Source organism: Syngnathus floridae, chromosome 1 (assembly GCF_059516105.1).
Source record: "Syngnathus floridae isolate MCC-2025c chromosome 1, RoL_Sflo_1.0, whole genome shotgun sequence".
NCBI classification, from domain to species: domain Eukaryota; kingdom Metazoa; phylum Chordata; class Actinopteri; order Syngnathiformes; family Syngnathidae; genus Syngnathus; species Syngnathus floridae.
In genome coordinates, this window is record NC_142413.1 from 15286904 (window position 1) to 15302460 (window position 15557).

General features: G+C 38.5%; 2 protein-coding genes across 5 annotated transcripts in view; both read right to left on the reverse strand.

Moving 5' to 3' along the window:
* fam13b (family with sequence similarity 13 member B) overlaps window positions 1-6217 on the reverse strand; it is a 39512-nt gene extending 33295 nt beyond the window's left edge. For 3 of the 4 annotated variants that reach the window (XM_088375730.1, XM_088375738.1, XM_088375721.1), the window contains exons 1-2: window positions 5931-6217; window positions 486-634 (exon numbers count right to left, since the gene is read on the reverse strand). The gene's annotated coding sequence lies outside the window, so the exon portion shown is untranslated. The remainder of the gene's footprint in view (window positions 1-485; window positions 635-5930) is intronic. The other variant, XM_088375746.1, reaches the window with a different exon arrangement.
* Window positions 6218-8804: 2587 nt separating this feature from the next.
* cxcl14 (chemokine (C-X-C motif) ligand 14) lies at window positions 8805-15294 on the reverse strand. The gene is made up of 4 exons (XM_088391921.1): window positions 15046-15294; window positions 13294-13399; window positions 9669-9782; window positions 8805-9276 (listed from the first exon to the last, which is right to left on the reverse strand). The coding sequence occupies exons 1-4, from the start codon at window positions 15107-15109 to the stop codon at window positions 9261-9263; spliced, it is 300 nt and encodes a 99-aa protein (XP_088248047.1). The 5' UTR covers window positions 15110-15294; the 3' UTR covers window positions 8805-9260.
* Between the last annotated feature and the right edge of the window lie 263 nt (window positions 15295-15557).

Below are 15557 nucleotides of genomic sequence, written 5' to 3' on the forward strand. Positions count from 1 at the left end.
AGGAAAAAAAAAAAAAGAAAGAAAATTGCTTTCCATTGAGTGATACTTGCATGGAAGGAAATCGCCAGCAAATTGCTGTCCATTGTCGTGACTGCTGCTTTTCTTTGACTTTAAGGCTCATGCATTGAGATGATACCAGCTCTATGAAGTACGGTACTTTATTGCATTGTTTTATTGCATTTAGTCCTTTTTTTTGGCTGATTTAGATTCTCAACAGTGTTTTTATTGTAGCTGTTTCCTGGGCTTCTTGTTTGTGTCAGACGCATTCCTTTGCACTTCGTAACTGGCTGCGGGCACTAAATATGCTGTAGTAATCCAAACATGACAGGTGCAGCAGTTTGTATTGATGATTTTGGGCATTATAAATAACTAACACTCGAAATGAATATTTCTGTCACCTCACTGTTTGGTTTCATGGCATGCGTGTGCATGCGTGTCAAAGTCAAGTCAAAAGTCTGCTTTTCTGTGTGCGTGTTTTCACTTACCGTGTAGCAGTGAAAGTGTGTGCTATGCGCTCCTCCCTAGACAGCGAAACACTGAACCATCTATGGCTGCTTCAGGTTGTGACAAAAGATGAGCCGGTAGTTCCTCATTGACGGACCGCTAATCCTTCTTGCAGGATTCCTTTTTCGAGCTAAAAAAGAAAGAAAACAGGGAGGGAGGAGAATTGTAGATTGAGCAAGAAAATGAAAGGAGATAAATGCAGAGGGTGGAGACAAATGTGAAAACCAGTTTAGATCTGGACATGGTGTCTGAACTGGCAAGTATGCAGCATTGCATAAGGAAAGCATATTTGTAACAACAACAACAAAGATGGACGTCATTAGAGACTTTATTCTCATCCACATTGATTTCTATTGTTCAAGGTGTTTTATGAAAGAATAAGAGCCCCAATCACCACAATTGCATGACGTGAACAGGGTTTTTCCTGCGTTCAAAATTGCGTGGCAAACGCTTCCAGCTCATTTTCTGCCATGCTCAGCCAGAGTACCCGATATAGCTGAACACAGCATAACGCTCCAGCTACTGTATGTTGATTGAGCGATTGATGCCCCTCTGCGGCAGCTATGTATTTTGCGCCACTATGAAGGCGCTGTATCAACATCAGTGTACAACAACCTGAAGCAACTAGCAGATCGAAACGTATTTTTTCCTTTCTCCTGCTATTTAGTGCTATTGTCCTCCTGAATTTTCCTGGCAGATGATGATTTTTTTTTTTATTTAATCCAAGCATGTTTATTTTTGCAAAAAAAGGTTTCCTTCGTGTCATAATAACATTCATGATTTTTAGCGTTGCTGATATGGCGAGCAAAATCAGCCAATACTTTTGTTGGCATTAAAAACACAGTACTTTCTTAGTTTGCACAAGTGCGAAAACATGAGCTCACGACAGGTGCATCTGTGAATGTCATGCACCCAAAAAAAAAAACATGAGCGTGATCCTTATCTGTGTTGATGGAATGAAACATAACATCACCCTCCCCCCATAAGTTCTTTTTTTTAACTGTCACAGTTCACGATCGCACATTTTCCTCATGAAGCAAGCTAACAATTATCATGAATGTAATAAAGACGAAGTTAAGCGTCATTGACTGACTGAACACAGACACACGTCATTCAAAAACCTATCTAATCTAACATGGCAACCAATCTCCGACTGGAAACTTTTAAGCCGCAATGAGATGACACCATGCTAAGCTGGGCAAAAGCTGATTAGCGTGGGACAGAGGGGCTCTCCGACGGCCACCACAACTACTTTTCCTTCAAATGACACCAGTGTGTAAATGTGTGGGCATTCCATCCACGGGATGGAACAGTTTATCCGTCCAGGACATTTTGAAGACAACGGATGGGATGGTTGGAGAAAAAAAAAGGACGGACAGAGGACAGCGGAAAGTGGTTTTCCTCTCTCACACCATAACGCATAGATAAAAAAATCAAGCTGTTTGCGCTAGAGAGAACGTCTGCTCAGCTTTAGGATGCCGCCGGATACTATTTTGTACGACACTGCAATAACTGACTTAGATTTGATTCCACCCTTGGCTACAATGGCGAAATGGTCAACAACACTCCCAGTGTCCTTCAACTTACAAGATATTTGTCCATGTCTTGTTATATTAAGCCACATGAAACAATTTATAAGGTGTAGTGTATGTAATGTTACATAGTTACATGAAGTGTTTGCATATTTTTGCCACATTACAGAAAATCGTGAAGTGGCGAGCTTTTCTGCAAATAAAAGGCGCAAGGCTCACCTCCTAAAAACCACAAAGAGTTGAAGTATAGAATGCCAAGCTGCACTAATGCAGGGGTCCAAAGCATTCATGACAACCTTGCTCAATAGAAAAAATGATCAACATGATTGGATATAATTCCCCCGTAGACTCCCTCAATAGCAAGCCCTGATAGGTTCATAAAAATGACATTTCCCCAAAAGGCTAAAGGCCAAAAGGCTGTATTGGCTCTTTATTTTGGGTGCAGCATGGTATCGGCAACTTTGCCATTTTAAATCTGTTAAATACTTTCTTTGTCTGTTTGGTCACTGATTTAATGTATTTCTAGGCAGTTGCAGTGTCAACCCACCTCTTGGCACACTGATGGAAATGACAGGGCAAGTCCAGTGTTATTTGAGTCTAGTATGGCCTGGAAGGGCCCTTAGGAAATAAGTGGAGAGGCGGTGTTACTGCCTGAGAACGGCGGGCTTTGTTTTTAGGGGCACAAACTTGGCGGTGTTGCTCGGGTGTGGAAATTTCCATCTGACAGTCAAGCAGGCAAAGAGGGAGTAAGGGGGAGGAAGTCAATAAACAATGTCATCGTCTCAGATGAGAAAGCAGCAAGAATACAGCGTTGCTTGTGGATTGTCGCTGTCCAATGAAAAACAAATTGTGACTTTTCTAATCCATAACGGAGATCTGTGGTATAGGCAAAAGTGATGGTGAATAAAAATCAGCAAGAAAAGGCAGCAGCATTGTTTGCACATTATCTCTGTGCATTGGAAAACCTTCTCAAAATGTATGACTTTTCCCAATCCATGCTGAAAGGGGTAAACCGAAATCGTGCTTTATTTGGTCATAAGTCAGTTAAACTGTTAAACCTACTTCTTGTTTACTCCTGGTTTCGATCACCTACATTTAAATCTCATCTTCAGGGTCACTCTTTCAAAGAGTGATTGGTTTTACGCTAAAGTGGTTTAACTTCTCTTTACACTGAGTGTATTATACAAAAAAGACCACTTGTCTGCACAACTTATACAAGGCACCCTTTGACCCTGAAATGGATGATTATTAATATTTTCATTGGGTGTCTAAGTTTGATGGGGGAAGGGCATGCAAATAGATGATGCAATATGAATTTAAAAAAATAAAGTCAACCTTGGCATGCTAATTACATTTAATTGCAGAAATTAAAATGCTGAGTCATGATGTTTTTGTGGCTCTGAGCCCTTTTGGTTGACACACCACATAACATTCCACAAAAGGGAAGGGGTGACTGGATAAAACAATGCTAATTATGAATACAATCAAAATATATATAAAATATAAATAAATGTAGCCCCTGAAAGATTAAAATTGCATCACAAAACAAACTTAACCGAGCGTGAATAGAAGTAGCAAAAAAAATTTAAACAGACACGAAATAAGTGATTTGGACCACCTCGCCGAGTCAGCCGCAAAATACGGAAGCATGGAAATGTCAATCAAAAAACATGTGCTTATGCTTACCCTGTCTACTTTTAGGATTTGGCATACAGGTACCTTCTAAAGTACTTGCAAATAAACTTAAAACGTATTTGCCGGTTAAAGGTTTTGACTCCAGATTGGCAGTTCCACACTACAGTATCAAAACCACTGACAGCACGAGTTGCTGCAGAACACATTGCGGGTAAGAATGTGTGAAAGGGTGAATGCAAGAAACTTTGAGCACCATATGTAGATAAAAATCTATAGTGCACCCTAATAGCATTTAACGTGAGTAAATAAAGCAGCGAGGCCTATTTTGTTCATACCAAAGGCTACACATACAGTACACAGAGGTGCCATGTATCGATGTGCACTTGTCCAGCGCCATCCGATGCAGCTCTATTGCGGGGTACACACATCGATTAAATAGGTGTAGCATTACATCTCTATTTGATATGGTACACCTCAATTTGAGATGGTATGTTTCTTGTTTCCATTTTACATACATACAAAAGAGCTTGTCATTAGTGTAAGAAATACCTCTCCAATAAAAGATGATGGATATGTATGCAAAGGTTCATTCGATTCGCTACATTTACAACTTTTAAATTAAAACTGATGGTTCAAATTGTTTTTTGTTACACCCATAAATATGATTCTTTTTAGTTGTCATTAATAGGAGTAGTAAAACAATAACTAATGGGACACAGCGGGTTTACAGAAATTAATATATACAACTTTGTAGAGGAATGGAGTGTGAAGGGGAAAAACAATTACAGTTTAATTAACAACTTAATGTTTCATTATTTTTGGGCAATGATTTCAATAAGAATGCCTTTTTTTTAACAATCTGAAACAGTAGTTGGAATTGTCCAACCATCAGAATTATTTTGGCACCTAGCATCTGCACCCCATCCTCCATTAACAAGATGGTAACTTGCTAACTATCAAGTATATGGGCAAACGAACCCAAATGCCAAGCTCTACAGTATGAATTGCTTTCACATGTATTGGCAGTTCATTCTTAGGAGAGGTCTGGAATTTTCACAGCAATCTAGTTTTTATGATCATTGTGACATTGCCAAAACAATACATAAATGTTATGGTGGCATAAGTGGCCTCAGACCTTTGTACAGTAATATATACAATAGATATACACAGCAGTTATGATAAAAGTAGAAATACGGAATAAGAGCAACAACTGGAAAAACGAACATAAAAAATTGGACAGATACCAGGGGCTGCAGGAAGAACTAGAGAAAATGTGGAGGGTAAAGGCAACATTTACCCAGAAGCTGGATGGATGTTGTTGCACAGGGGTTTTCAACTGGTTTTGTCCAAGGGACCACCATTATAACCAAGAAGCAACTCGGGGGCCACTGCTTTGGCAGATTTTTTATTTTTTTTTTGCACCGAAGGAGGATGGATAGACCTACACAGGTTATTTATTTGTACCTGTATGAATATTTTGGGGATCTAAGCTACATTTGACATAATTTGGATGGGTAAATGATTCACAAAATTAGCTGGAAAATTAATCAAGTCTGAATAATAAATCAATTTTATTTAAAAAGAATGTTACAACTATTTTCCATTTTGCGGACCACCTGCAATACCGCCAAGGACCACTAGAGAGCTGCGGGCCACCGGTTGACAATCCCTGCTCTAGCAGATACCAGGAACAACATCTCGCATCATACGATTTAAACCATAAGCGATTGACTTTAAAGGTGAAGCGTGCAGGTGCAGCTACTACAATAAAAATAACCCAACGCATTGCCGCAAAGGCAACGGACGACAAAAGTAACATAAGTATTAATACAAAAAAGCTTCAATACTGAAAGGTGACAGGTGTAATAAAAATGGCGTTTAAACGCACAGGAAACGTCCAAAACATATCTTTCAAAATACATCAACTGTTAAAAAGTATAAATTTTTCAGAATTTGTATCAGTACAGCTACACATTTTATTCTGCTTTGTCGAGCTTAGTTGTGATGGAACGAACCTTAACCTCTGTCGGCTAACCTATTTAGCAGCTAGCTCTCCATATGAAACCACAATCCATCCATTATTCACACAGTAAGAATAACCACACCACAAATGCAAAAATAAACACACAACACTAGGTATTAATTCATATGATGCACAACCGTTCACTGAACGTAATAAGGCGTTTGACACCCTTAGCCCCCGGTTATATTGAACGGAGATGCTAAGCTATTAGCATAGCCAGCTAACGCCAGACTTACCAGGTCAAAACAAGCACGGACGCGGGCCGATGAGCATCGATTTCCGGCTTGCTTTCGCCGGATGGCCCGCTGTCTGTCTGGCTCCTATTGTGAGTTGGATGACGAAAGAAAATACGCGGAGGATCACAGCGGGCGCTGGAGACGACGCGTCAGGCTCATCGCATTCAAGATGCTGCCCAGAAAAAAAAACTGGAACAGCTGCCCGTTCTGTTCAATGCCCGCTTTACTGTTGCAGGTCGTCGTCGCCGAGCACTCCTCACACACCCCTCCTTGGACAGATCTGTACTCACCCCGCCCCCTTCTCTCAACAGCAGCACAAGAAGAGGGGCGGGGCCAGCTGCCAAATATACTGTCTCCGCCCGCCCCCTCCTCGAGTTGCGGCACGATTCGACTCGTTTTGTGATTGCTTTGCGGCTTTGAATGTTCTATTTAGTTTTGTTGGCAAAATTGCGAGTCGAGCAAAGGGACTCGCACGTTGCCGACGTCACTCCTTAGGCAGGCACAGGTACACTTCATAAATCACTAAACCCCCCCAAAAAAACACTTAAAAACATTGCTTGCTTGACTGTTCTTTGGATGCAACAGAGAATTGTGCTTTAAAAATTAGTTTAAATCAGTCTGTGTGTGTGTGCGTGTGTGTGTGTGTGTGCGCGCGCGCATTGTGTGCGTGTGCACGCACGCGTGCGTGTGTGTGTGTGTGTGTGTGACAGGTTGATTTATGTTATGTTATTGTTTTTTTTTTTTTCAAATTGCCGTTGAGGTAGAGCTGTAAACATTTTGTTTGGTCCGTTTCAAATTGGGCCTGTTCACGGCCACAAAGCGTTGCTTTAACTCAAGAATTACATTTTGTGAAAACATACGTGACTGTAACTTCCATTTATTTAATTCTCTTAAAGAATTTTGTCGTGGGGGGAAAATGTTACTTTATTTTCAGGAATGTAAGTATTGATTGAACTTCAACGTTGGGGAACTTCGTTTTCCAGTTTCATTTTTAATACTATAGGTCTTTATGGGTGCAGATTTACTTAATTTCTCGGACTGCCTAAAGTGTAAAATCTTAATGTATTTTTTATTTGCTTCTTTGCTTTCATGAATGCCTAATGTGTTATGTATTTTCATTTTTAAAAACGACACCCCTTTTTTTATTTACATAGGTTTTGTTAATGGGAAGATAGTGTTCGAGAAAATTCTCGTAGGGTCTTTATTGACCCATTCTGCACAGTAGCTCTACACTCCCATCTAGTGGATGAACCTCTTATAAGGCAATGCTGTAGAGTACTCTGTATTTTTGTAGTTGCACTTCACAGTGACATTTGTTTTATTATTGTTGCTTTTATTGACACCCAAATTAATATTCTACATTTTATAAAAGACATGCTAAGATCATGCAAACGATTTACACTGTGATCTGGTGGACAAATGGATTCTAAGCACTTTCGTGTGAAAATTATTTTTTAAAATCGTGTGTAGTTGTTTGACAAAAGTTTTAATCGAAAACAATTTCTAGTTTTCTAATTGCAAGTGCATCAAGTGCACAAGTGTAAGTGCAACAAGTGCAAATTCCCCATGTTTCAAACTATTGGGTATGGAGGACTCAAACTGCTAAAATAAATATACAAGTGAAAATTAATATATATATATATATATATATATATATATATATATATATATATAATATTTATTTATAAATAAATATATATTTATTTATTTATAAGCATACATATAAATATAATATATATAAATATATATAAATAAATGAAACTATATATGAATTTGTATGCCATCTGAAGGAAAACATGAAAGCAAGATTTAAATCATCCCTTGACTCGATTAAATTTTTTTTTTGCAATACTAACATATGATAACAACATTAATAAATGTTATTCATTATTTATTCAGCACGCTTTTGTTATACTTGTTTACTTGTTTGTCTGTTGTGAGCCATGTCTTGTCACCGTGGGATAGGGGGGAACGAAATTTCGGTTTCTTTGTGTGTCTTTGGCATGTGGAGAAATTGACAATAAAGCTGACTTTGACTTTGTAATCTTAGCAAATTTGTATCAAAGTTGTACCCCTTGGCATTAAGCATTCGTAGCTCTCTGTTTCATAAAGCTTGTCAATCAATACCTGCTGTAAATTGATAGGATACAAATTGATAGATTAAATGATGGGCTAACTTGAACTGATACATTGCTTCAAGGTTAAAGTTGATATAAAACCACTCCCGTTTGGATTATTTTAACACTCCTTTTCATCCGATGAATGCATATATATCCAATCAATGGTAGTCAGGACTGCTGGGCTGTTAGGGATACACCTTCAGTCGCCAGATTTGAGACAGAGACTGAAGACAGAGATTGCTCATATGTGATGAGTGGCTGGTTTGTACCACAGTTTCATTTCAACATTCACCTTCAAGTGAAGTATTTTCCTCTGTGCCTCCAAGTGAATGCATCGTTCACTTTCATGAAAAGGTCACTTAATTAGACACATGTAGTCGAAAGGGAGTCTGTAGTTGGAGAAGGAGGTTGCTCGCTGTGCTTATTTTATGGTTATCAAGCTCAAAGTCCTACAGAGCTGCACGTATGCTACACCCGCACCTCGGCCAACGTGATCGCTCACAGTGCTTTGTTTCTCGTTTACACTGAAAGGATTGAAAATGTGCCAGGGAATGTGGACAAGGAAACCTGAGTTAGAAATATGTGTGCATGCGTGTGCATTTGCGGGCATGCATGTGTGTGAAGGGAGTTACGTATAACATTCGCCGGCGCCTACCCCAACTGAACCTTCTGCCACCCCCTCGCCACCCGATTGGAAACTTCTGAACTCTTCAAAAGAACATTTAAATGTGGGGCTACAAATTAAATCAAACAATTTGCTCTTTATGGACATTTTATTGCTGCGCTTATTATTTTCACACAATCGAACGTTGAATGGTGTATTGGTCAATCCACCAAGGCTGAAAAAACATTCAAATCACATATCAAGACAACTATAATGCAGCCACTTTACACACATCACTATAAAGATGCTAATAGACATCAATGTTTACAAAATGGACTAGAAATTGGAATGCATACAAAATAAGAGTAATGAATGTTGTACATACATATGTGCAGGTATATTTGTGTGGCAAAAACAAAACAAAAACATTCAAGAGTAATGTAATTACGTATTATTAAGTTTAACTCTTGATGGCTTCCACAGAATAAGAGAATGATGTACTGCAGATATGCGACATCTTAAACAGTTCCGGTGGTTGTTGTTTTCTTTTATTTAGACTTTAAAAAAAATGTTTTCTTCTTCTTGTGATGAAAATTTGTCAATGTGTTAGGCTTCATATACCCTGCAGGGGGAAAGGAGAGTCGATTAAAATAAGATTTTTAAAAAGTTGCATTTTTAGTTGGCTTCGGTATCGTCTCTGCTCCTTGGTGGGGATACTGGTTTACAGCATTTTCAAATATTTTTTAAATGTATTTATTTTCAATAGAGTTTTGAGACAACTGCAATGATTCATAGTTCTGAAATGAAAAATTAGACTTTGTTTTTATTTGTTTTGTGATTTTAAAAAGCACCTTAGCCGTGTGTACTTTTGTAGCAAATGTCCCACTGAGAATATACAAATTATTGGAAAACATTTACATACCACGCATGTTCATTACAAGGGATTTATTTCTAATTGTTTTTACTAGCAATTAGATGGTAATACAGTCTCATTTGAATATAAAATAATTTCACCTGTGCTTGTCTTTCCAGATGTAGAACCATCTGACCAGATTCTTGGTGCTCTGCAGTTTAGGGTGCAGACAGTACTCCTGGCCCTTGAAGCGAGCCACATTCTCCATCGTCACGCTAAATGGGGAAAACAAATCGATAGTGAATTCTGTGGAATCAACTGAGTTGTTGAAATGTAGAATGTGAGATATGAAGTTGGTTCACATGGTTTGAATTGTAAAAATGTGATATCACACCAGTCCCATTGTATCCTAGTCATGTCAAATGGTATCTTGTGCTATTGTAGCCAGTTGCATTGTATTGTATCATATCCTTTTTTTTTGCATCGTATCCTAGCTCATGGTCGGTATCCAATTGCATCGTCTTGTCTGGTATCATGGCTGATTGCATCATATTTTCCAGACATTCCTATCCAATTGTATCGTACTGTGTCCTGTCATATTCTATGTCATTGAATATGCAACACTGAGAAATGAAGCCCAGAAATGTATTTTAAATAATTCTAAACATATAGGTGAGAATCAAAATGACATGCTGATGATTGGCTGCGATGTGAAAGTGCCATTGTGTTTTATTTAGTTGCACAGAACACACTCGCACACTCAGAAGCTTGAGAACATTCTTTCTTTTGTATGCAAGATGATAAACGGCAATTCTTTGGCCGCCATTAAACTCGCTTATTGCATTATATAACAATACGTTCAACAATTTCACATGAGAACTCCATGAACGGGGTCGGCTTGCTTGTAACCTCTTGCCTGGCATGTGGCACATTTTGGCCAAAGGGAGAGAAAAATGTGGGAAAAACACCCAGCATGCCCTGGCCTCTCCATCCAACTGCCATGAATGTTAAATGAGTTGACTTGGAGACAAATGGGCTGAATTTTTTAGTAAAAGTCATTGATCATAGGATTAAATTAAAGGCTTTTTGAATCTATTTCCTGAACCGTTTAGTTTCACAGCATGATATGCATTGTACGAGTGTGTGTGTGCACTTGCGCTTTTGTTCATCACAGTACACTTCCACCTCTTTATGTTCACTGACTAGGTGAAAGTCCACCGTACAGAGAAACCATATGAATACATATATACACATATATATATATATATATATATATATATATACATATATATATATATATATATATATATATATATATATATAAAAAATCTAAACAGATTTACCACTCGCTACTCACAGTGCATTTATTAAAACACACTTTATGAACATATTGTAAATGTATATATGCATACTTATTTGATCAGAGTTGACCATGGAAACTGCGCCCTCAAAATTTGTGGTGTTGCAGTTTGAACAGTGTCATCTGTGGCTGTTGAGAGCAATACGGGGGTAGCAGTCTCCGCCACACATATAGCAGATTTGGTTAGTTGCAACGGGGTCCTCTTTTTAATGACCTGGTGTGTGATCCTGTCCTTTCCCCCTTCAGCTGGTTGTGGAGCAAGCAGCGCGAGCTGCTGTGGTTGGCTTAAAAGACCTCTCAGTTCTCCGTAACGATGGTCGGGGCCTGATGTCACGTTTGCAGACATCTTTGTATCGTAGCTGCGGGCAGCCTGGAGGTTTTATGCCAGAGGTGAATTTGCCTTACGACGCACATGGCCAACGGATCCAGCGCCGCTTTTGGTGGGGAGGCCAGCATGCTCTAGGACCTCCGTGTTGGGCAACTTAGATGTGGCGGAGAGATCACAAGTGAAAGCTGTTCCTTTTGTTCTTGCTTGATGTATGTTGGAGAATGCTGATGATAGCACACAGCCATCTCGAAAGTTAGGTTCTCCCAGACACAGGTGGTCGGTCTTTTAAGTTTATTGATTTCTGTGTCCAGGGTAGTGTTGTCGTCATCAACAAATACTAGGTCAAAATATTGTCAGCAAAAAGACTATTACGTGAGGGAGACGGTATGAAACCAAACTGCTGGTCACATGACGATAACGGCAACTAAATCTGTAATGCCTAATTGTTGACTACTAAAAAATTAGACAAAATGTGATTTACAAAAAAATCAACTACGCTAAAATGTCGCTTCATTTTCATCAACCAAAATGAGATAACAAATGTTACATGTCGTGCTCATTCCCGACGTTATTTGATTTTCTTCACTCTCGATCGTTGGATTACAACAAAAAGAACGCTTTGGAGGGGAAGAGTTATTTACTTATTCATTTATATACACACACAACTTGTAATTCTCAGTTTTTTGTTTAGTCTGGCAGAAAACTTCAAATGGAAATGGCAAAAAAAACAATTTGAAGCACTTTTCCCCTTTCTTGGGGGGGTATTTTATGTAGTCAAAACTGCAGTCTCTCATGTAAAGTTTAAAAAAATGGAGGCAAAAGTGGTTAAAGAGAGACCATTCAGGCCCTCCTGGCTGGTGTTGAGCAGTTTTTCAATTAGAATGCCTAAACAAGCCAAACAAGCCATGTGAGCCAAACTACTGCAAAATCAACAAAAAGACACTTATTCCTCTCTCTCTCCCCCTCTCTTTGTCTATCTCTCGTTTAGTGCCTTTGCCTCAAACTCACAGAGACTCATTTTTCACTGGGCACCAGTAAGGTGGCGGCCCCCTCGTCACATGCTAATCAAGCAACCCACAGAGATGTCAAGCGACACGCTACCACTGAAAATTTGATGTTTTAGAGGATTTTTTTGTATACAACACACACATGATAGCCCATATCTCACCGAGCTGTGAAGGCTGGCGAAGGTTTGCGCACAGCCTGAATTTTGATTCTTTGTCAGGGTTCGTTCAAGGTCACAAAGACATTCGCTAGATATTTCCCAACAGTTTTAATAGTCGTCAACAGTTTTTGAATGTTCAAAATTTCTTTGCGACAAGAAAAACTGTTTGCAGCCGTTTCCAACCTTTTCGCAAACCCTGACAAAATATTTTGTACACAAATACTTGCTTCTCAGTGAAATATGGGCTTTGCTTGAAGTGACAATTTAAATGCACTTAATCAAGCTAAAGCCTGACTTCTTTTCTCAATGTAGAGGTTAAAAATACAAACAAAAAGTAAAAAATGTAAACTTGGCCATCTTGTAATAAAAGCATCAAATTGTTCTTTTCTAACACATATGTATATTGTAGTATATTTAGCAATTGAACAACAATATTATTTTTGCAGATTCTCATGAAATGGTGGAAAAGATCTATTACAAATGTTCAAAGTAAATACGAAGGAAGTATTTTCTGCAGTTTACACTTAATTGTATCACCAAAATCATCAATACAGTAGGAAATATATGATAGAAGCAACTTGTTAATTACTTTAGTAATGAAATGGGAATTTATATATTTAGATTGTCATAATGTTGGAAAGACTATATTTCAAATTATGTTAACGACTCAATTTAATTTCTGTGATATGTTTCTCAGTAATTAAGCAAGTTGACAATTTGTCTTCATTTTAAAAACATCATTAAGTTGTCTAAAATTTATCTGGCTCTTTTCGGTTTTTCATGAGTGTGATGTTACAATTGGCCTGCAGGTGGAAGCCAAGTGCAAATCTTACGCAACTGGCTTGTGAAGCTGACATAACATCCACCAGTTGTGGTTCCCCTTCAATTCACATGAACAACAGAAATGAGGGAGATTAAAAAACAAATACTCACAATATCATCTTTTCTTGACAGTAGGGGTGTTTGGGTTTGAGCTCCAGCTTCTGCACATCCTTGTAACGGATCTTCGGTCCTTTTCTGGTGCACCGGCACTTGTAGGCTATCGAAAAGAACAATAACAACAAAAAAGGTTCATAAAAATATCTTTTGTTGGTGTCATGTTATTTTGATTTTTAAACTTGTCTTTAGAAAACCCATTTATCTTGTCATGGCAGTACACTGCCTCTTATGTAGTACGTAAGGAAGTAAAGCAATTTCATTTTTTTTCTCCCAGAGGTCATATTTAACTGTAGTGAACTCTCACTGTCCCCTTTATCAAGTACATAAAGTACCTGATCTGCATGAACAATATCTGCCTTTGCAATGTTTTAATAGCAGGTAGTATGTACATCACATTGGTGTGCAGGTGTATCCACATTTTTGTCCAGTCGTCATCATTCATCGGCTTCAAGGGGACATCACCCCCTGTTCACTGACAGTTGTGTGACTGCGTAATAAAATATATTTATTTTGGTTTGCTGTGGTGGGGCGGAGGTTGAGAGCCAAGGTTGCTAACATCTGTTTGCTTGCGCACAAACAAAGCTGTTGCATCCCTCACAGCCAAAACACAAACACTACATGATAACAAAGGCCTATCAAAATGTTACTTTGGAGGTGAGTGAGTCCTATAAATTTACCTTTTTTCCCAATTAAAATTTCCAATTACTCATACAAATACTGTTCCATCATAAAACTGAGGGGAGCAGAATGTGTTGCAATTGCAGAAGTCGCATGGCTCAGTCTTAACTGCTCCACAATTGGATGTTGAGGGTGGGGGAGAAAATCTTTAATATGCAGCTTAAAAACAACAACCAAGGGGTTAACTGCAAATGTGTAGGGGATATATCCAAATATGAATATATTTAAAAAGAATAAAATAAAAATAGAAACTAAAAAAAAAAGATAATGATAATAAATGTAAAGTGATACTATGTGATGTGATACTGCCTCACTGCTTAAATAATCAGTAAAACCTTTATGGACAGTGACAACAAAGATTCCAGGTTAAATGTAAACATTAAACAACATTTTAGTAAAATTGTGGTGGCTTACTGCCTTGCCGCTAAATTAATTCCATCCATCTAACAACAAGGATTTTCTTTGGTCAGCGATTACAAGTGCGCTGTATTACTGTAAAATACACTTCATAAAAAAATGTCACCACTCGATGGATAAATGGGCTAGCCACTGACCATTAAAACACCAAGTGTTCTGTTGAAAATTACAATAAAACTTTATCTTTGTGGTCAGTTGACAAACTAGGGGATAAATACAATGTTTAAGGGCTATTTACAGTACAAATGTTGTCATTAAAAGATAAGATTTTCACAAGCAGAATTTTCTTCAAATGAATGAACTGTATGAAATGGGTCTGGTGGGCTTGTGTTTTGCCCACCAAACAACTTTTTCGACATTGCTACAATCTGATCATTCAAAGCAACTATTCTCAAAAAAGTGCTTCTAATCTGTCCCACGTCTATTAAACACATTTAATTTCCCCCCCGCTGGCTCCCGCTCTCTATGCGCCCCTGTGCCATGCCTTGAATTAAATCAGTTCAACTGCGTGTTGAAAGGGCTTGTACACACACGAAGTTGACTAGCAAGCTTTCGCCATGTTTTCTGATGGTATACACACACTTAAACCCAAATATCAAAACACCGACATCTGATTATAAAGCAAGAATTAAACATATTCATTAAGATTACCTTCGGCACTCAGGACACATAAGGCCACCACCAGCAAAAGTAGCACGACTGTGCACCGTAGCATATCTTCAACCTGCTCAAAAATCCCAAATCCAAACACTGTAAACAAAAGAATAGGTGGGGGAAAAAGTGTCAAAAGTGTCAGAGTTGAATTTCCACTGACGGCGTGGATCTTATGAAAGGTCTGCGATGGAGGAGGTCCACACAAACACACGCTCTCACTCGACTGCCTGCTTAGCTGCTGCTTTTAAAAGCCTCCCGCTGCCCCCCTCAGCTCATTAACATGCACCACCAGACGGCCAATCACCACGCAGGAGGGATGAGGAGCACACGGAGTCCATTTCATGAGAAAACATGAAATGTGTGTGGACATGTCAAAGAAAACACTCGTGTAACGCTTCATTTGTCACACAATTTAATAGCTAGAGATACAGATGGATAAAGATTATGAACAACTTATTAATAAAATGCATTATGAGATTTTTGAGAAGGTCATTTTTTTGCGAGCAAAA

Excerpts from the sequence above, each read along its gene's own strand:
- cxcl14 (XM_088391921.1), bottom strand. The coding sequence starts at position 15,109 with ATGCTACGGTGCACAGTCGTGCTACTTTTGCTGGTGGTGGCCTTATGT. Across the intron at positions 13,400-15,045 it reads ATGTGTCCTGAGTGCCGAAG|CCTACAAGTGCCGGTGCACC; the intron begins GTAATCTTAATG and ends TCTTTTCGATAG. Across the intron at positions 9,783-13,293 it reads TGTCAAGAAAAGATGATATT|CGTGACGATGGAGAATGTGG; the intron begins GTGAGTATTTGT and ends TTCCCCATTTAG.